The 22,743-nt window shown below is 36.5% G+C and overlaps 2 protein-coding genes and 1 long non-coding RNA gene across 3 annotated transcripts; 2 read left to right on the top strand and 1 right to left on the bottom strand.

Moving 5' to 3' along the window:
- Nucleotides 1-4,630: 4,630 nt before the first annotated feature.
- LOC131168148 (uncharacterized) lies at nt 4,631-6,954 on the top strand. Its single transcript, XM_058127402.1, has 2 exons — nt 4,631-5,190; nt 6,805-6,954. Exons 1-2 carry the CDS (start codon nt 4,666-4,668, stop codon nt 6,952-6,954), a joined length of 675 nt encoding a protein of 224 aa, XP_057983385.1. The 5' UTR covers nt 4,631-4,665.
- Nucleotides 5,395-6,543, top strand: LOC131168180 (uncharacterized). Its single transcript, XR_009140242.1, has 4 exons — nt 5,395-5,488; nt 5,569-5,630; nt 6,002-6,222; nt 6,419-6,543. It is a non-coding gene; the product is annotated as an uncharacterized LOC131168180 (long non-coding RNA).
- Nucleotides 6,955-16,718: 9,764 nt separating the features above from the next.
- On the bottom strand, nt 16,719-20,041 carry LOC131168059 (uncharacterized). The gene is made up of 4 exons (XM_058127237.1): nt 19,655-20,041; nt 17,750-18,736; nt 17,246-17,444; nt 16,719-17,098 (listed from the first exon to the last, which is right to left on the bottom strand). Exons 2-4 carry the CDS (start codon nt 18,660-18,662, stop codon nt 16,834-16,836), a joined length of 1,377 nt encoding a protein of 458 aa, XP_057983220.1. The 5' UTR covers nt 18,663-18,736; nt 19,655-20,041; the 3' UTR covers nt 16,719-16,833.
- Nucleotides 20,042-22,743: the final 2,702 nt, after the last annotated feature.

Below are 22,743 nucleotides of genomic sequence, written 5' to 3'. Positions count from 1 at the left end.
ATTAATTAATTTTTTATTTTAAATAATAATAATTATTAAATAATATAATATAATAATATAATATTATACTAATACATATTATATTATAAAAGTTAAGCTGAAGGAATCATGATTCCTTTAGAGTATAATATAAGAAATCAACAACGTTTTTTCTTTCTTCTTTGTTTCTTTTTCTTTTCTCCTTCTCTACTTCCCACTCCTTCGTCTCCTCTCTCCCACTTTCCTCAATTTTTTCTCTAATATTCGATTGATTGGAAATTTGAAAATACCGGTGGACTCTGCTCGCCGCCACCGACACTTCTACTAGAGCGGATCTATCGTGGGAGCGGTGTAGGCATATCTCCTAGGGTAAGGTCAATTTTCAAACTTATCTGAATTTCTCTTAAACCATAAGTTCAATTAATAAACAGAAATTGTCAGGAGACTTGTAGGGAGATTCTCTACAATCTAACTAGAGTGGGTTTTTCGAATTGGAGCTATGGAGCACCAATCTTAAATCGGAGGTAAGTTTAATAATTTAGGTTTTATTAGGCCATTTAGGGTATTCAGAACTTAGGAAAATTTTAAGAAAAATTACTCTAAAAATTGTGATGAGTAATGTAATGAAATTTGAATTTCAGGGTTTCAAAGATTTTGAACGTCGTGGGGCGTAAGCTGAGGTGTTAGTAGGCTTTTCAAGAATCAGGTAAGAAGATTAAGTTAAATCAATAATTTTATGAAAATGAATACAATTTAATTGTTATGTTTATATAAATATATTTATTTATTTATTTATTCATTTGGAAATTTAAAGGCTATTTCGAAAATCAACCATTCGAAATGAATTTTACAAACTTATGATATATGGTATGGTATTTTTGAATAAAATGAACGGTGAAAAGTTTGTTTTTTTATATGGATATATTAAAATGTGAAAAATCGTGTGGCAGATGATTTAATTGGTATGGATTATTATATATCTGGATTTGGGATTGTGAAATACTGAATTATTTGAGAAATACTGGAATTGTTTATGAAATGCAGGAGTTTAAACTAACAGCTAGTGGTCGGGTATTGTTTGATTGACCAAGGGCCAGGATTATTATTTGACGGTCAAGGGCCGAATTATAATTGATAGCTATATGTCGGATTATATTTTGTGGTCGGGGGCCAGGTTTTTGGAATAATAAGAAATATATATAAATTAACGTTTTAAATGGTGATTTCTATTATCTAAATTGCATGATATGCTTTAGGAATCATGGGAACCAGTGTATTGTGAGCACGATACCATTGCTAGTTAGACCATGTGCACCCACACTGTTTTGGATAGAAGTGTAGGGGGTCTAGCCGACTGCCTACGTGAGGTTGAAGTTAGGGCGTCAGACCTGCAGCTTTTCTATGGATGCCTGCAGATGTGTTTGCAAAGGATGTTGTTTTCTGACTTTGTTTGGATTGATCACCCAGGCTTAGTCCAACCTTTGGGCCGCACAACCCATGCCATGGGGGAAGTAAATGACGTGTTTGTCACAAGGAGTGTCTTATATGCATATCTGTTAATTTATGTGAATACGAATAATTAATAAGATAATTTCGAGGGCTTACTGAGAAAGGTGAGTGTCCTGGTAGCAGTAATGGTACTAGAGCAGAGGGAAGCTACTTGTATGAGCGGGTAATCTTCCTTATCCTTGGCTAATTGTGTGTGTGAGTATAAAATAAAAATGATTTCATAAATGTGTTTATCTATTTAATGAACTGGTTATTTTATGTACACTAAATGCATGTTGGTCACACACTGACACTAACTTAGTCTTTCTCTTACTGAGCTGTGTCTCGCCCCTACTTTACAAACTATTGTTTCAAGAAATCTCGGGAAACGTTCCTAGCACGCTAGAGGGGTTGAGATGGTAATATAGTTTTTTTTGGTATGTGGTGAGTGTGGTTTGAATTGGTTGTTGTATAAGTATAGTATATTGGTTTGTATTAAGGATTGTGGAACCTTATATATATAAAAGTAGTATAGAACTCTAGTAATGGATTTTTGGAGATTGTATTTTTTTTTTTTTTTTTCGTTGCATTTTATATGATGAGTTTGGTATCAAGTACACAAACGTTACTAAAGTAGCACCCCGAGCTCATGTGGCAGGTTGGGGCGTTACAGTATGTCTCTTAATGCTAACACAAGTTCTTCCCACAATTCCCATAAGTTCCAAGTCGAACACTTCTCAGAATTAATCCACTGAACCAACAAAGCAGAGTCATAGGCAATCTCCACTTGATCAAACTCGAAATCTTTGCACAGATTAATCCCTATAATAATTGCTTTCAATTCAGTCATATTATTGGTTTCATAACCCAGTAATGAGGAAAAAACTATTATAAATAATCATTTTTCATCTCTTATCACGCCTCCACCACCATAATTACCTAGATTACCTCTATAGCTTCCATCCACATTCAACTTAACCCAACCTATCTCAGGTTTACACTATCTGACCACACGAGGAATACGAACCCTCACATTTTTTACTTAAATATCCAAAGCACGAAGAACTGCAATATCCATGTAAGAAGCAGGTCCACATTTAGATAATTTGTTCGAAATGGATCTCATCCAATATTTAATATCAAGCCACACAGTTCTCACTAAATCATGAATTGATTTCATCCTAACTCTACATCGACGAGTCTAAAGTCTACAAAAGATCCCGTGCAAAACACATGATCTAGAGATTCAATCTTAACATTTGAACAACAATCACACCGAGAGGCATGATAACTCTTATATTTGTTTAACAAAACTTTTCTTTTAATTTTAAGGACGCACAATAATCACACAAAAACACTCGAAGTGCTTTTCTATTTCACCCAAAAAATTCTTTCACCCTTGTGTGAGTAATGAGGCTTAAAGGCATAGGTTCATAAGAGCATGTTGTTATGCACATTGAACCCATTTCGTATGTTGGGACTAGAAAATGTTGCCATTGACATTATGTAACATAACATAACGTCGGGAAATAACTCCATTACACGTCGCTAAGTGAGAAAAGCAGCCTCAATTGCCCCAGTAGGCCTCACATGAACAATTATACTGGAGGACTTCTTCCTTCATGTGTTTATGTGCATGTATTTTAGATGTTATATATGTTGCAAATTGATCTTATATTCATTAATATCATGCGTATAAAATAAGAATTCATTTCCAATATATTTAGAATTTAGGAAAGAGGTAAAAACACGTGGAGAAAGAGATCTCTTATATAATATCCCACGCACAGCCACATAATATGGTTCCTACTCATTTTGTTATAGTAAATTAGCGCAAGAAATGGTACAATAGAAATAGAAGTTTGGCGATAAAATTAGAAGTAATTATGGTCAAGTGAACAAAATAAAACTAAACTAAAAGAGGTAAAGACACATGGAGAAAGAGATCTCTTATATAATACCCCCCCCACAGCCACATTAATATGGTTCCTACTCATTTTGTTATAGTAAATTAGCGCAAGAAATGGTGCAATAGAAATAGAAGTTTGGCGATAAAATTAGAAGTAATTATGGCCAAGTGAACAAAATAAAACTAAACTAAAAGTTTAATGACAATTTTAATAATTTACCCTCCCCTCCCCTCAACCCCCCATCGCCGAAAAAACACATGCCACTTTTTCTTGTCATATACATTGTTTACTAACCATAATTTTGATGACTCACAGTGACGCAGGTACATAAGCTTTTACCAAGTTTCTATTTTAATTTTGCAAAAATATCAAATTTTCAATTATGAAATTTAATAAATTGCTCAAGTTCTAGTAGAATAATTGGTGCAAAATTATTAATATTCATTTAATCTAGTAAATAAAACAAACCGAGATGCATGATTTCAGACACATGGCATTACCCTCTAGCAACCATGAATATGATTTTCAAATGAATGTAAATAGAAAGCTCGGCTGCAGAATGGAGCTCAGCTCTGAACCCCAAGCTCTACAAGTGGAAGGCCTTCTTATCTCTGCGTGTTCAAGTTTACGTCCAAGATTTTTTTTTTTTTTTTCTTTATCATAACCACATGAAGTAATCACCTGGTGACCAAAAATGGGCAGCACATAACCCTGTATTAATTAATTCTCCTTGTTAATAATCATATTATGCAACTTTCGGGCCATCATTCCAAAAGAATTCTACTTTGCATTAATCATATTATATTATCATCATCATTATCTCATACCCAGCAAATTAAAAATCGCAGCAAGAAACTAATACAGAATGCACATATCAAAACCAACGGGGATGATGTTAAGTCATCAATCAACATGCACCAAAATCCAAGTCATCGGTTTGGTTGATCACAACAAGATCAGTGGATCACCATTTGGGAGATCCCAACAAAAAGCACAAATGAACCCTGAACCACGGGGACTTTTGCATTTTCTGTAAGCATTAGAACAGTGTCAAAAGCAAAAAAATTCAAATTCAGACCCAACTTTAAATCCACCACCACCCCCTTTTGCCATTCTCAAGACCAACACATTGGTCCCACCACCTTCAATCAAAAGCTTCTTTCCCTCTTTGCTTTCCTTAATCCAATCGACTTCATAGTTTATTTAAAGAAAAAAGAGAGAGAGAGACTCCCACATCCACCATTCCCCAACATTCCTTCCTCAAGAGGTTTGTTTTTCTTCACCCAAGATGCTTCCCCTCCCACCTCCACCCCAACTCCAAAAGCAAACCACACCAGCCCCTCTCAACCAAATACTCCTATCAAAGCAATCTATAATAAAGCTCCGGCGACCTCGCCGGACCAACCCAGTTGTGTGGTGCTGCTCAGTTGTGTGCCTCCTGTTGAGCCTTCTTCTCATCTTCTTTGGGGTTGCAACTTTGATCATTTTCATCGACATCAAACCAAGAAACCCGTCTTTCGACACCCCTGGTCCAAGCCTCGGCAGCATCTACTTTGACTCGCCAGAGTACTTCAATGGCGACTTTACCTTCATCGCAAATTTCTCCAACCCAAATCGGAAAATCACGGTGAGGTTTGAGTATGTAGACGTACAGCTCTATTTTCATGACAAGCTCATAGCAACTCAAGCACTTCAGCATTTCACACAAAAGCCAGGAGAGACAAGATTGGAATCAGTTCACCTGATTTCGAGCCTGGTTTATCTGCCACATAACATTGCAGGAGAGCTTCAAAAGCAAGCACAGAGCTACAGTGTAAGAACCCAAAATATGAAAAATGGATTTAAATATTAAGAGAGGGGCAAAATTGGAAATTCTAGGTCAAAGGGCTATAAAATGAAATTTCCTTTACTTCCTCATTAAGAAATCTCAAATATTTCTCTCTCTCTCTCTCTCTCTAAACCTCTCCCTACTCCTTCTCTTTAGAATCTTCGCCGATCGTTGACAGAATCGAAAAACGGAAACTACTACAAGGATCATGGAAGGATTCTCTACAACTTCTACGGATCAGAATCTCGTTTCGAAGATTTTTGGGTTTCGGCGTAAAATCGAGGTAAGACTCGGTTTTTAATTCTGATCTGGTAGTTTTGTAGGTATCAGTATTGTGAGTATATTCTGTACTATGATTTGTAGGTTTTGGAACTCGGTTCGCTGTTTAGGGACCTTGGAGTTCGGGATTTGCTTACGGGGTTAAGGTAAGGGGAAACTGTGTTATCTTAGTTATTTTTTAAATCGGATTAGGTGGAACTGTGGTCCACAGTCTTGTATGTGTTTTGGCTACTCATTTGGGGGGGATCTAACGGAGAAAACTATAAGTTTTTCATTATTACAGTTTTTAGGAAAAAGGGGGCAACGGGCTGAATCTTGGGTTTTGTTGAAAATCCAGTATATGTGTGATTTATACTGTGATATTGGGATGGTCGTGTCTTGACTTTGTTTAAACTGTATTTTTTTGAAAAACCATAATTTAGATTACCAAATGAGTGTGGTTTGTTTGGTTATATGAGCATGCATGTGTGTGATATGTTGAAGTGCTAATAGAAACGTGGTTCCGAAATTGTTCCAGGTACGGAGAGTGGCCGGCTCTATATCCGAGGGCGTGAGCCTATTTCAGCAGATCAGGCCGAAGGGTATGGATCCACCAGTTAGAGTCGGTACGATGCCATGGGAGTCGAGGACTAGCCATGTGTCGGTGGCGCCGTGCTTCGCAGGTTAGCTACGGGCCAACGCCGGAATGCCAAACCGGCTTCGGGCCGATGGGTGTGACGACATCGGATTACTGATCATGTGTGTGTATTGTTACGGGGCTGCGTATAAATGGTCGTCGTGTGCGTGCGTGTGTGCACTATGTAAATTAGTACTAGATTGCATTCAACTGCTTGTATGTTGTGTCATGATAACACTCAAATGCCACACACCGATATAACCTATGTTCTTCCTTACTAAGAGGTGTCTCACTCCTACTATACGTACATTTTTACAGGTCCTTCGAGTAACCGGAACTAGCGTCTTGGTGTAAGGAGCGTAGTGGCCAGTGTACTACGTTAGCACTTGGGTAAGTGTTAGGATTGTAGTTTTGTTGGGTTGCCATTTTGAGTTGTATTTGGGCACCTAGTTTGTACATTTTGTTAGAGCCATGTTCTGCTCTTGTATAAACTTTGGTATGGTATTACATATGTTGATATAGAATGACTCTTTCCACTGCGTATATGATTATGATTAGATGTGTTTAGGGTGCCTGGGAACCCCACGAGGTCGGACCCTCATCCAGTGTACTGTATCTGTGAAGATTTATATGATACAGGGACAGGTTAGGTTACAATTTTCACCCTCAGGTCCCATTTCCGGGTTCGGGGCGTGACATACAAGGTAACGTATTATATACAAGGAAACTTTAAAGTGAAAGCCTCTTTGGGTGTAACTCATTTTTCTTATTGGTTGCACGGAAGATGTCAACTAGAGATGACTGGTCCACCAACTAGTACCCTGGTAACTCGAAGCTGCAAAACAAAGAGATGAAAATGCAATTTCCATTTTTTTTTAATTCCCTCTGTCTGGATAGAGATCTGGAAGGGAGTTTTCATATACAATTTGTCTCGTGTTATATACCCTGAATACAGCAGAATTCTTTGAAGGCTGTAATGGTTCAAGAGAAGGGACTAATTGTTAAACCTCAACTCCACTGTGGAGCCATCGATCTTTATGACTTTATTCTATGTTTTTCATTGTTAGTTTTTGTTGTGAAACTTGAGATTGTTCCACCTAACTTTACCACAGTTTACTATAGTACAGGTAAATAGACAGTAAATAATTGTTCAAAATTACACCAGGTAAATTCCCAAGGAAGTGGGAGGTCACAACGGACTGCTTAAATCCCTCTTTCCTAGACAGAATTTTCCTTAGACATGTAATTAACACAATATATTACTACAACTATACCCGACAAAAGTTAACTATTGAATAGATGAAAGGAAGAACACCAAAATTTAACAAGGTTCGGCTAATTGTGCCTACGTCCTTGGACACTATCAATCAAAATATTTCTCTATTGTAGAAATATTACAAAATGAGATAGAGAAGAGAGAATGTGCCTAAGAGATAAGTAGGCAAATTTGAGGATGAGATTACAAATGGAGGTGATGGGTTTATATAGGTTTAGAAAATAACACTAGTACAACAACCCATCACCTACCATTGAAAAACAAGCTCACTATTGAAGACTTCAATGGTAATGGTAAGCTTCTAGAATAAGTCATAATTCAACAAATCTCCACCTTGGCGAAATTCCATCTCTTAACATATCTCATAGATTCCATAATGTCTTCAAACGCGCTTGTAGTGCAAATCTTTCAATTTTCAACAATGTTGATCAAGTTCAAGCAATGTTAAAACTTGACCACACTCACCACTTTTGTCATCATATCAGCAGGATTCTCAGTGGTTCGAATCTTCTGGATTACTACTCCATCTTCTTCCAGAATTTCTCAAACAAAGTGATATCGAACATCAATGTACTTTGTCCTTGAATGGTAGACTTGGTTCTTTGCTAGATGGATAGCACTTTGTGTACCACAATGCACCTTGATGTGCTTCTGTTCAATTCCCAAATCTTTCATCAATCCTTGAAGCCAAATTGCCTCCTTCACGGCCGCTGTGACTGTCATATACTCTACCTCTGTAGTAGACAAAGCAAATGTTGACTGTAAAGTAGACCTCCAACTAACCGGCGCTTTTGCAAGAGTAAAAACATAGCCAGTACCGACGCTTATCCAAATCACCAGCGTAGTCGGAATCACAGTATCCAACAATACTATGATCATCTTGCTTATCCTGCTCAAATATTAGTCCAACATCTACCGTATACAAAATGTATCGTAGAATCTATTTCACAGCTTGCCAATGTTTCTTTCCAGGATCATGCATATACCTACCCACTACTCCAACGGTTTGTGAAATATCGAGCCTTGTACACATTTTGGCATACATCAAGCTACCAACAGCACTTGAATACGATACTTTTAACATGTATTCTCGTTCTGCTTCAGTTTTTGGAGACATAGATGCATTCAGCTTGAAATGAGGAGCAAGCGGAGTACTAATAGGTTTTGACTTCTCATTCATACCAAAACGCTTCAGTACTTTCCTCAAATATTGTTTTGAGTCAAACAAAGTCTCCCCAATTTCCTATCTCTACTTATCTCCATACTGAGAATTTTCTTTGCTTCGCCTAGATCCTTCATCTCAAACTCCCTATTCAACCGAGCATTCGGTTTGTCAAAATCTATTTGACTCTTGGAGGCTATCAATATATCATCAACATAAAGAAAAAGATATATGAAAGATCTATCTTGTAGTTTGAAAAAATACACACAGTGATCATATTTGCTTCTTCTGTACTTTTGCCCCATCATAAACTTGTCAAATCATTTATACCACTGCCTTGGGGATTGCTTTAATCCATACAACAATTTTTCAAGTTTGCACACCATATTTTCTTTTCCAGCAACTTTGAAACCTCCTATCTGAGTCATGTAGATTTCATCTTCCAAGTCTCCATGTAAAAATGCAGTTTTTACATCTAATTGAACTAGTTCCATATCCAATTTTGCAACCAAAGCCAATAAGATTCTAATGGAGGAATGTTTTACTACTGAAGAAAATATTTCATTGTAATCAATTCCCTCCGTTTGTGCATAGCCTTTCGCTACCAACCTTGCTTTGTAGCGAACACTATTCTTGTCAAAAAATCCATCTTTCTTTGTATATACCCATTTACACCCAATTGTCTTCTTTCCCTTCGGAAGACTAACAAGCTTCCATGTTCGATTCTTATGAAGGGACTGCTTTTCTTCATTCATGGCTTCCCTCCACTTTTCTTCTTCTGAACTTTGGATTGCTTCATTGTAAGTAACAGGAGTATCATCGTTTGCAATTGGAGATGCGGAAGCCACCATGTCAACAAAGTGAGCAGGCTTTCTAATTTTTCTCTTTGGCTTACTCAATGCAATAGATTCATGTTGCTATGGAGGTTCTTGGGTTGAAACCTCTTCTACAAGCGACTCTTCTTCTACCATAGGAGAGTCTTCATTTTCTCGGTAAACAATTCTTCTATCAAACTCCACCTATTTTGGAGCACCTTCTTTTCGCTCAACACTTTCTGTTGTCACCTTTCTTAAAAAAAGTAGATTCATTAAAGGTAACATCCCTGCTGAAGATTATTTTCTTTGTCTCTAAACACCAAAGACGATATCCCTTTACTCCAGAGGTGATTCCCATAAAGATTGCTTTCTTAGCCCTCGGATCCAGCTTTGATTCCTTGACATGATAGAAGGCAGTGGAACCGAATACATGTAAGGAATCATAATCTATAGCAGGCTTTCCAAACCATTTCTCCAATGGTGTTTTACCACAATTAGCAATAGATGGTAGGCGGTTGATGAGGTGGCAGGCATATGTTACAGCCTCAACCCAAAATTCTCTACCCAACCCACCATTGGACAACATACACCGAACCTTCTCCAACAATGTTCGATTCATACGTTCTGCCACTCTATTCTGTTGTGGTGTACTTCTCACTGTGAAGTGTCGTATAATACCTTCATCTTCGCAGACTTTAAGAAATGAATCACTTCTATATTCTCCACCATTATCTGTACGAAGGCACTTGATCCTTCTGCTTGTTTGAGTTTCCACCATATTTTTCCATTTAAGGAAGCCTCCTAACACTTCATCCTTAGTTTTCATAGTATACACCCATACTCTTCGAGAAAAATCATCAACAAAGGTCACATAGTAGTGTTTTCCTCCTAGTGAAGTTGTCTTGGAAGGTCCCCACACATCAGAGTGAACATAATCCAAAATGCCCTTGGTATTATGGATTGCAGTACCAAATTTCACTCTTGTTTGCTTCTCTTTGTTGTAATGTTCACAGAAATCTAACTTGCAGGTCTTTGCTCCCTTTAATAATCCTTGATTTGTAAGAAGTCCCAAGGATTTTTCACCTGCATGCCCCAAACGTATATGCCATAACCTAGTTGCTTCTATTTCTTTATCATTAGAAGAAATTGTTGCTGCCGTTCCAATAATTGTACGACCTTGATAGTGATACAAGTTATTGTTCTTCCGAATTCCCTTGATTACCACGAGTGCACCAGAGATGATCTTTATGACTCTGTTTTCTACTGTTACTTTGAATCCCTTTGATTCTAGGGTTCCCACAGAAATAAGATTCTTCATCAAACTTGGTACATATCTAACGTCCGTCAATATTTTGATTGATCCATCTTGATTCCTCAAGCGGACTGAACCAATCCCATGTGTGGTAAGAGGAATATCATTTGCTGTGTAGACGACTCCACCTTCTAGTTCTTTAAAATCAAAGAACCAATCCCGATTGGGACACATATGATGGCTACACCCAGAATCTAGTAGTCATATACTCGAAGAACTAGTTAATGGCGTAACAGCAAGTGAAAGATCTGAGCTTCCATCTTCGTACTCAGCCACATTTGAGATAGCCTTTCCTTTATCAGGTTTGCCTTTATTCTTTAGCTTCGGACAGTCTTTCTTCCAGTGCCCCTTTTCCCAAAAAAAGGCACATTCATCTTTGTTTGGTCTGAACCTTGACTTGGATCTCTCTTTCTTTCTACTATTTTGGCTTTGTGAACGGTCTCGTACTACTAGAGCATCGTTGGCTCCACTTGTGCTTTCAAGCTTGTCTCCTTCCTCAATTCATAGCTGTACAAAGCGGCACAAACCTCGCCAAAAGACACTTTATCCTTTCCATGGAGTAGAGTAGTTTCAAGAAACTCAAACTCCTTAGGAAGGGATCCCAACAAAATCAAAGCCAGGTCTTCATCTTTAAAAGTCTCATCCAGATTAACTAGATCAGTAACCAACCTATTAAAGTTGGTGATATGATCATTCATAGTGGTACCCGAGACATAAGTGAAGCGAAATAGTCTCTTCTTCATATGGAGTTTGTTCTGAGAGCTTTTCTTCAAAAACTTTTCCTCCAGTGTCTTCCACAACTTATTTGTAGAAGTTTGCTTACAGAATGCATACTTCTGCTCTCTTGAAAGACATGATCGAATTGTACCACATGCTAACCGATTGATGGTCCCCCATTCTTTCTTCTCAATATCTTTTGGTTTCTCTTCTTCAATGGCAATGTCAAGACCTTGCTTAAAGAGAGCGTCTAGAACCTCACTTTGCCACATACCAAAATGACCGATGCCGTCAAAAATCTCCACTGCAAATCTAGCATTTGTCACAGTAGTTCTTGCCAAAATAGACGAGTTTGATGTGGATGTTTTTACACTATCTGCCATCCCTGCCATAAATTCTATTCAATAGTTGTCGATGCGGAATGCCAATAGCCTAAGGAAAACTTTTCTGATGTCGAAGATCAGACTAAGCTGCAACCACAGAGCATACTAAGAATAACCTTGGCTTTGATACCATTTGTTGTGAAACTTGAGATTGTTCCACCTAACTTTACCACAGTTTACTATTTTACAGGTAAATAGAGAGTGAATAATTGTGCAAAATTACACCAGGTAAATTTCCAAGGAAGTGGGGGGTCACAACGGACCGCTTAAATCCCCCTTTCCTAGACAGAATTTTCCTTAGACATGTAATTAATACAATATATTACTACAACTATACCTGACAAAAGCTAAATACTGAATAGACGAAAGGAAGAACACTAGAATTTAATGAAGTTCAGCTAATTGTGCCAACGTCCTCAGACATTATCAATCAATATTTCTCTATTGTAGAAATATTACAGAATGAGAGAGAGAAGAGATAATGTGCCTAAGAGAGAAGTAGGCAAATTTGGGGATAAGATTACAAATGAAGGTGATGGGTTTATATAGGTTTAGAAAATAACACTATTACAACAACCCATCACCTACCATTGAAAAACAAGCCCACCATTGAAGACTTCAATGACAATGGTAGGCTTCTAGAATGAGTCATAATTCAACAGTTTTGCTTATAGTCCCCATCGATATGCTCATAAAAAGCAGTACCTATAGCATTCCTGCTTAACTTGTGAACCACACAGGGTATCAAAAAAGCTCATTTCAAGAATCAAATGTACCAAGGTTCAAACCCCATACAGGTATAAACAAGCAGCACATAATCCACAAGGCCAATAAGAACTTCATTCAAATAAATTCATTTCCTTAACACGGAACTACACTGTCGCTAACCAGCTTTGAAAAAATTGGGTGTTTTCATGACAAGCAACTTATGCCTAAATGAGAAGCATCGTTTCATCACCTAAGCTTTATGAGTGTGAAACTTTCAAGGTCCAAAAGACTTGAGCCAAATAATGTTAAGATTAGTCGGAGATCTGTGATGGGATTGAATTGTCAGTTTCCTATCAACACCTTTCCTTCTTTAATTATTACATAATTCAATAACGGTGTCCTGCCATTCCACTTTTAATTTTATGGTTAGCCAGCAAATGCTAATTGATCCTATAACAATGACCAACTAGAGTCATGCAAATGAAATACAATGATCAAAGAGAATTCTGAACTCATCTCCTAGTGATATCATATCAGACTGGCTCACTGGCAGACCCTTGATTACTTTGATAATGCCAAAGCACGTGACGTTGTTAACTTATATGCCAAAGCAATATCAAAAGATGGCTAGTCATGTGGGGTTTGGGGGATTGACATTCTATGTTGCACAGGAGGAAGCACAAAGAATCCGAGGTGTGTGAGAACATAATATGTTTAGAGATGGACATGGTTGGAGGCTGTGGTCTTTGACAACTTTGCTATAATGGCTGATCTTGAATGGTGCTGCTAGATGCTTAACTCCGAGTACATGTCAAGTGCCTCAATGTCATAAGGTGCATGTTCATGTGTGGATATGTGTCACGAGTTAAGTTTGTTCAAGACATTATGTTTGCCTATGACTAGGGGTGAGTATAATTCGAAAAAACCAAATTAACCGGCTGAAATTGGTCAGTTCGATTCGGGCAAAAAAATCGGTTCAGTTGGTTCGATTGGGCTTCACCACAATTCAGTGAATCCAGTGAATCGGGTTTCAATTCGGTTAACAAAAAATATAAATTCGGTCTATAGATTAACCGAATTATTAATTAACTAATTTTAGATATAAATTATTATATGTTAAAGGGTTGGGGCTCGGCTTGGGGGGAAAAAAGGCGGAGCGGAGGGCTAGGGCCTGTGCCTGGCACTGTGCATCGTTTGCATGGCGCTGAGGCAACCAGAGTATTCCCAAGGCACGAAGTACGAGATTCACGTGACCAACGGGTTCAGGACCAACTCTTCAACTCCGCTGGTGATATGGTGTTCGACGGAGGAGGATGATCTTGGGGGGGGAGCACTGCAGGAGGGGGAAGAGTTCAAGTTTCAATTGGGGACGCCGGATCGACTTATGGGGAACCGTCCAATTCTCATGCACCGTCAAATGGGATCGCTGGAGGAAGCAAATCAAGTAGCGAGATTTAAAAACAAATCTCGCTACTCCAAGTAGCGAGATTACGCGTGTCGTGTCGTGTCATGCACTAAACATGTTATGTCGTGTCATGTCATGCACTAACCATGTCATGGTGTGTCACGTCATGCACTAACCATGTTCGGAAGGGTTAGAATCGCCTTTGGACAGTTGACCAAACATGTAGTTCAAAAATTCCTTGGTCGACCGAACTTGGCAACCCAGTTGATCGTTTTGGGTTCACCGTCAAATTGGACTTAGACAGATACATTTATATACACGCAAAGAGCAAGAACAGATGACGGTAGCTTCCTTTGTTCCTTTTCTCTAGAATTTTGATTAAAGAAACTAATATCGATCTTTTAATCTTGGAGGACTAGCCTTTCATGCTTGAATATTTTCAAATTTTTTTTCCGGCATGATCATCTTTTCAGCGGCCAAACGTAAATAGCACACCATAAAGGGCAACAATATAAATTCTAGGAAAGAGAGAGACATTCATGTCTGAATTTTACGGCAGAGGAACGATCAACTATATATGAATATTAACTTATATCCACTGTAAGTCTTATAGTAATTAACCTCGGCAACACCCAAATGAACAAACGCTTTTAATGATGAACACCCAACGCAACACCACCCCCCCCCCCCCCCCAACCCACAGAGCAGATTTTGAAAAAATAAATTAAAGAAGGGTAATTACCATGACATTTATAAGATCAGCCCAGCTACTCGCAGCATGTCTAAAGAAGCGTCAGAACCATAGTGGTGATGAAAACTAATCCATCGATTGAACGAAAGAGAGAACATTAATTAAACGATCGAGATGATGATGAAGTTCATCACACCCATCGATCTAGATCATATCATCCATCGCTCAAATGGCCTATTCAATTCCTTCTTAAACATTGAAGTCCACTGTGAGAGAGAGAGAGCGAGAGAGAGAGAGTGAGTATATAAAGATGAAGAAGAACATGATTCTTAGGAACGAAGGAAGAAGGGAAGTGGAGACACATCACGTCCGTACGGTCGCGTGCTTTTTCCAAGTCTTCCTAAAGTCGTTTCATATTCTAAAAAGCACAGGACTTCAGTACACCGCAGTAGTTGGTAGCGACGTTAACTACGCGGAGTGTATAAACATATATATATATATATATATATATATATATATTAATTCAAATTTTTTTTATAAATTTATTATCATAATTTTAACAACATTTCTTAAATAATGTTCATTCTTTATGACCGATTCGTCACGGGTTCAAAACCAAGAAAATAGTTGCTCTGCATTTTTATTTGATCCTTACGATGCTAAATCTCAAAATGGATATGTATTTTTTACGAAAATATTGTTATATCTTGGAAATCAATAAAGCAAACGATTACAGCAATATTTTCCAATCATTCTGAAATACTAACTATCCATGATGTTAATAGAGAATGCGTGTTGCAACTATCAATGATTTTTCATATCAAGGCAAATTGTGGTCTTCAATTAAGGATATTCTAACAATTTATATGAAGACAATACTGCATGTATAGTTCAACTAAGAGGAGGATACACAAATGGTGACAGAACAACGCATATCTCTTCAAAATTTTTCTATACACATGATCTCTAGAATAATGGTAATATAAATGTTCAGGAGATCCGATCAAGTGATTATCTAACAGATTTGTTCACCAAAACTTTACCTATTACAACATTCAAAAAATTTGTTCATCTTATCGGAGTGATACATCTTAAAGATCTTAATAGAATTAGTTAATATATGAGTGACATCAAAGAGGAAATGTTATGAAATATAGATGGATGTCCCCTATGTCAAGTATGAATCTGTATTATATATCTACACTAATTCATGTCCCATTTGAACCTACCTCATATATCTAAACTAATTCATGTCCCATATGAACCTGCCCCATATGTTTGTACTAATAAAGTGTATCTCACCCCATCTTCCACCCCTTAGTTTCTTCCTCCAACAAATGCTTAACTATCCATATTGCCCTATAAAAGGACACCCTCCCCTTCTCATTTGGAGTACATATTTGATGCTTCCATGTAAGTAAACATATAATGAGGATAAGAAAAAAGGAGATATAAAGTAAAGAAGAGATAAAGATAAGATAAAGATATATAATATCAGTTTCATATCATAACATAATTTCTCACATTATAGTGAAATTTTGATTTCATCTTGTCTCTGTTTATTTTTTATTTATTTTTTGCATCTTTTATAACAACCATTTAATTAAATTCTTAAATTTTAACTTTCAAGCAAATTTCAACTTGTTTTTACTTATTTGAGTTAATTATTTTTCATAATCGCTCAAAACCTAAGAATTTTGTAATGCTGCCTGCAATTTCCCAAGGCTCGTCTTTCCAAGATTGCGATGCTATTTTCAAAGCCATATCTTGCGATAGGTCAAAATGCAGCAGGAGGGCTAAGCACACAACACATTAGTCTTGAACACACCAAGCATGCATTGAAGAAGGCTGTTGGCCACTTGCATAGAGACCCTAAACACCTTGCATCTTGGAATTGTACTTCCAACCATTACATGCATTAACATTCATACCTACCAAGTTCCAAAAACATTAAAACCATCACAGCCGCAATTAGGTTTTATACACGAAAACATTAAACTTTGGCATACAGATCTTCCACCCGCTAACCAAGCTTCCTCTGCAGCATAAGTATATCTGTGGGGCATAAAATATATATATATATATCTGCAGCATAAGTATATCTGTGTTGCATAAAATATATATATATAACACTAGATCACCTCCTTCATACCAGCAAAAATATCAAATTGCCCATTAAACATTCTGCTCTTCATTTTATACAAACATATGATATATAGCTTGTTATGTAGCCAAGCCTTCAAACTCTACTTATTCCTTTCATTTTAAGGTCCAAATTTGTAAGTTTTGCTGGGGTAGCAGTTAAAGTTCTTGTCACCACCATAGCCATATTTAGTGTTGTAGCCCGGATAGTCCGCCAGCTGAAATCGCACCTTACCAATAGTTCGGAGGCCGAGATTCGAAGCCAATTCTTCTAATTTCCACTGGCTATGGAAACCGTTTGATTTGTGGGAAATGTGAATTTCCCCCTCGCCTGAGATCAGTTTCTTAGCATTCTTCAAGAATAGGCGCACCAGTTTTTTATGTCGGCTACAGAAATTAAGAAACAAGGGCATAAAAAGGAAATTCCATTAGTTCATACTTCATATTTGAACACAAGCAAATGCATATAAAGATGAATTCATGTAATTTAAGATAGACATCAATGCAGATTGCAGAGGCCTAGTTAGCTCTCACCTAATCTGGGACTCCTGCGATTCATTGTGGGAAAAGCCTGCATGCGGGAAATTAAAAATGATTCGATCAAATATCTCCTGCTTGAGCATGCCGTGGTATTTCATCTTGGTGGCATCCACTCCATGCATTACTTTGCATCCCCTAACCTTCAACTCTCTGATGTTGTCCAGGGCTTTCCCATAGTTTCCAGTCAAAAACTCTGAAGAAGTCATTGTCTAATTAACAGTACGGATATGAAAAACTCTGCAATTTAAATTATACTTCTGCTGTAAGGATGAGTTATGAAATTTGTGGTCTAACTCATCCTGTACTTCCCAGTAAGAATATGTGGAAGATTTCAGAACATAATAAATTTATGCACTTCCATGGACACAGTCAGGGAGGAAGAGGTAACAGCCAGAAAATGGTTTAGCCAAGACCAGATTAAAAAATAATTTAAAGGTAATTAATTCTCTAATCAGAAGAAAACGTTGAAAGAGAGGAATGTGAACAATATTTTTTTACCTACGGAGTTGAGAGAAGTTGCAATCATGTTAGTAGCAGATCCAAAAGCCAGGGCCAAACAAGCAGAGAATGAGAAGTCTCCTTCCCCCACCAGAAGTATCTTGTGCTGATTGCTGTAGTGCTTAATCCATTTTTCCTTTACTACAACTTGTTTGCACAGCTTTACCTCCTCTTCCTTCTTGGGTTCAGTTATTTTTTTTTGCCCTTTACACTTTCTTCCTTTGGTCTTTTGAGGACGTGGAGAAACTTGCCTCCCACCCAAGTCATATTCTTCAACTTGGACGTTTGAATCAACAACCACGAACTGTTCAAAACCACCAACACTAGTGCCACCCGAACCCGAGCTTAGCGGGGTACCCACTAAGCCTTGATGGAATGCATCATGTACACTTGTGTCAATGCACAAGTCAGTCTTTGGTGGATAAATCTGTAAGTCATCTTCTTCAGACAAGACCTTCCGAGTAACCATAAACAGATCAAAACCACCATTACTTTTTGGTTGGGGAAACAGCACCTCCTGGCGCCAAGAAGCAGTTGGTCCAGAATCACTACTCGAGTATAAGCACGGTGGAGAAGTTGCGTGAAAAGAAACACTTGCGCTCACATCGCTACATGGACTGGCGATTGGCGGAGAAGTCTTTAGGCTTGTATCCAATGCATAATTTGAATCAACCACCAAAAATGGAGGCAATGCACCATTAGTATTGCCCAAATCCCTGCATGAATCGCCCCACAAGTCCAACTTCGCAGAAGGAATTAGAGGGCCACGGCGGTGGAAGGCAGAGCTCGATCCAGAGTTGCTCTGAGACTCCAAGTCTGGCTGAGAAGTCAGTAAGTTCAGCCCACTTGACCTTTCTTTCTCCTTTGCTCCACCACACAAATACGAAATAAAATTGGAGATAACTTGACCCATTGCACCCCTCTTGCTAATTCCTCTCTGCTTCTCTGTGCCTTGCGCGGTTGCCTTGTCACTTATACCTCACACGCCTGCTCATTGTAATAAAATAACCTTTACATTCCAATACTCTAGGCCAAAGACAAGAAGTTTAAGATCTCTTTCCTTCTTAATTTATTATTATTACTATGACTATTACTACCACAGTTTCTCCCCTTTTAAAATCTTGTAAAATTATGTACTAAATTTTCAACACTGACGGCTTGACACAGAAGTTTTGATTTCTCATTTCCTCTAAGCAAATCCAACAAGGCTAGGTTGAGAAACTCACAATGTTGAGCAATGACGATTAATCCTAAAACTGAAACATGCCATTAACTAGCAGGATAAAGTTTTCTGAAAATGAGAAATAGAGAACAGTATGTACCCAGTTAAGGCATAGCTGTAAATGATCATAAAATGACTCATAACATCTAAAATTACATGCAATCTTAAATGCCAAGAGTAATTTAGATCGACGTACTGGATCATTTTGGAAGTTCATGATTGCAAAAAAGCATTAAGATTAGACAGATACATTTATATACACGCAAAGAGCAAGAACAGGTGACGGTAGCTTCCTTTTTTCCTTTTCTCTGGAATTTTGATTAACTAAGATCGATTTTTAATCCTGGAGGACTAGCCTTTCATGCTTGAATATTTTCAATTTTTTTTTCCGGCATGATCATCTTTTCAGCGGCCAAACGTAAATAGCACAACCATAAAGGGCAACAATATAAATTCTAGGAAAGAGAGAGACATTCATGTCTGAAATTTATGGCAGAGGAACGATCAACTATATATGATTATTAACTAATATCCACTGTAAGTCTGCTAGTAATTAACCTCGGCAACACCCAAATGAACAAACGCTTTTAATCATGAACCCCCAACACCCCCCCCCCCCCCCCCCCAACACACACACAGCAGATTTTAGATTTTGAAAAAATAAATTAAAGAAGGGTAATTACCATGACATTTATAAGATCAGCCCAGCTACTCGCAGCATGTCTAAAGAAGCGTCAGAACCATAGTGGTGATGAAAAACTAATCCATCGATTGAACGAAAGAGCGAACATTAATTAAACGATCGAGATGATGATGAAGTTCATCACACCCATCGATCTAGATCATATCATCCATCGCTCAAATGGCCTATTCAATTCCTTCTTAAACATTGAAGTCCACTGTGAGAGAGAGAGAGAGAGAGAGAGAGAGAGAGAGAGTGAGTGTATAAAGATGAAAAAGAACATGATTCTTAGGGATGAAGGAAGAAAGGAAGTGGAGACACATCACGTCCGTACGGTCAGGTGCTTTTTCCAGGTCTTCCTAAAGTCGTTTCATATTCTAAAAAGCACAGGACTTCAGTACAGCGCAACAGAGCTACGTAAACTACGCAGAGTGTATAAACATATATATATATATATTAATTCAAAATTTTTTAATAAATTTATTATCATAATTTAAACAACTCTTTATTTGCTTTTACCTTTAAAAAATATAAATATTTTTTTGTCAATATACTGTTCATACTTAATTTTTAATATAAATATTTTATTTATATATTTATTTATTACCAAATCCTTAATTTTATTAATAGTTCTCCCTTATAGTGAAATAATACCGTACTTACAAGTATGACACATGAAATTTACAAATAAATTATCAAAATCATCCCAGAGATCAAAATCAATGCTAAAAAAAAACTAATATTATTATCCAACTAAAACATATCTATATGTAAACAAAACCAAACAAACACAAACATAAGCAAATTATTTGTAAAATAATGTCAAATATCTGCAAACATAAATCAAAGGAAAACAAAGGAAAATCAAATGATGACGATTAAAGACAAAGACTTAGAATACTCATCTTAATACAAATATAGATAATTATATAAATTTGTGTAATTTTGGTTTGAATTAATTTATAACACACAATTCTTTTTAGGAATATTTGGTCTTACTTTCCAAAGATAAGGGTATTTTTCAAGCACAAAGTGATTTACTCACTTTAATTACCATAAAAATTTAGTTCTTTTAGGATTATTTAATATTAGTTGTTGACCTTATAAGTTGGTTCCGGTTTTGATAATGACAAATACTCTTTGTATTTAATGACCTTCAAGTTTGTGAACGGATCATACTAATTAGATCATATTGATGGTATTCGGCAACTTGAAGAGAAGCGACGACGTGACATATTTATTCAATATATTTTCTATTTGGGACTATAATTTTAATTAAAAAATGGCTATAATAATTTGCATATCATGCATGTAAGATCTATAAGTTTAAGACCTTAGAGAGACCTTAGGGATCACCTTTCGATCGATCGACGCCAGATTTTTTGGCGTACTTAAAAAGGTCTTAGAAAGACCCTAGGTCCCAACACTTGTACGTAAGAAGGTCCACAACATCACTTAAAATATCAGGGGAATTAATTGAAGTAAAATTAAACTTAAAATGAAAATCACTATGAGAGGTCGGATGATCGAACCCTTGATTTCAAAACACCTCGGGCGTCCAAACCGCTAGGAAGTCAGCAAGTTGACTTATAGATGGTTCTTTTTATTCATGGTTCTTTAATGTTAATGTAAATTTATATATGGTTCTTTAATGTTAATGTAAATTTATAGATAATTCTTTTTATTCATTCAAAAAGTGACTTATATTATGTTAATATTTAATATGTTATAATACATAATAAACTAGTATATAATTATTTCTAATGTATATAAATTTAAAATATAATATTTTAATAAAATAAAAATAATGTAATATTATTTTTTAATTAACAATAATCTCATTCTTAATGTATATTTATAACATATGATTATCATATTAATTTATGTTAAAATAATACTATTAATTAAATTAATATTTTTAATTTTAAAATATTAATTTAAATTAATAGATGATTTTTCATTTTCATACAAGAGTTGAATTATGTTTCATCAATAATTAATATGTTGTAATACATACTAATTAATAATGATTATCTTCTAATATTTTTTTTTAATTACAAAATAGTCAATAAAATTTCTTATATTTGTAAAACTAGTCTCGCCTCTAAATAGTATCACTTATAGGTGACCAAAAAAGCTCTCTTTAACAGAATGTTAAAGAACTTCAAACACCATCATATTTCATGTCTAAAAATTGAAATGGAAATACCATCTTATATGAATATTTTTATTTTTAGTTTTACCTTGTTCTCAATAATATTGTTATTAATAACAACAAAAAATGAAGTCTTAAATCCCACTAGATAAGGTCAATTTTATGAATCATTCTTCATTGATTTACATGATTTGGACAATTTCCTCAACGAATTAAGGGCTATTAAATCCTTACTATCTCATTTCAAGTTATTTAATACATACATCTTCCCCTTTTACTACTACTAATAATAACTAGTTTACGCTATTGGCGTGCTAGCTTACATTGCAAATGTTCAAACAATTGCCCATTGGCTTATGTTCTATAGGTGTTATTTCAAACTATGAATATTTTCATCCCTTCATCTATCTTTGGAATGTCATACGAGTCATTTACTTTGTCATTTTCATTTTGACAGTTTATACTTTTTGGTAATATTTCTTTAGTCACTCAATACTCTTTTTTTTTTTTTTCTTTTTTCCTTTTTTGGTAAAAGAGGGCGGCACCTCCTATCTTTATTAGAAAACCGCTCACTTATGGCGAAGGAATACTATGGTTCCAACTGACTTAACCAATTTATTCAAAACCAATAAACTAATGATGAACAACCAAATAAATAAATAAGAATTAGACAACTATAAGTGGAAAACTAACAAAACTCCGGAAGGTCTTGAGAAATAAACCATCCACTATAGCCTTCACAAACACCAGCACAAAGCATGACGAGCACAAGGAAGGAAATCCTAACAAATCCAATCGAATCATTCCTCTAACTTGTTGTGGAAGATTATCTTGACAACTATATGATCGAGATATACCAGAGTCACTTTGCTTGGTAAAGAAATCCGCACTTTGATTCGCCTCTCTATACACTTGTTCCACTTTGTAATGTATGT

This window comes from Malania oleifera, chromosome 1 (assembly GCF_029873635.1).
Source record: "Malania oleifera isolate guangnan ecotype guangnan chromosome 1, ASM2987363v1, whole genome shotgun sequence".
Taxonomy (NCBI): Eukaryota; Viridiplantae; Streptophyta; class Magnoliopsida; order Santalales; family Ximeniaceae; genus Malania; species Malania oleifera.
This window is presented reverse-complemented; position numbering and strand designations above follow the sequence as displayed.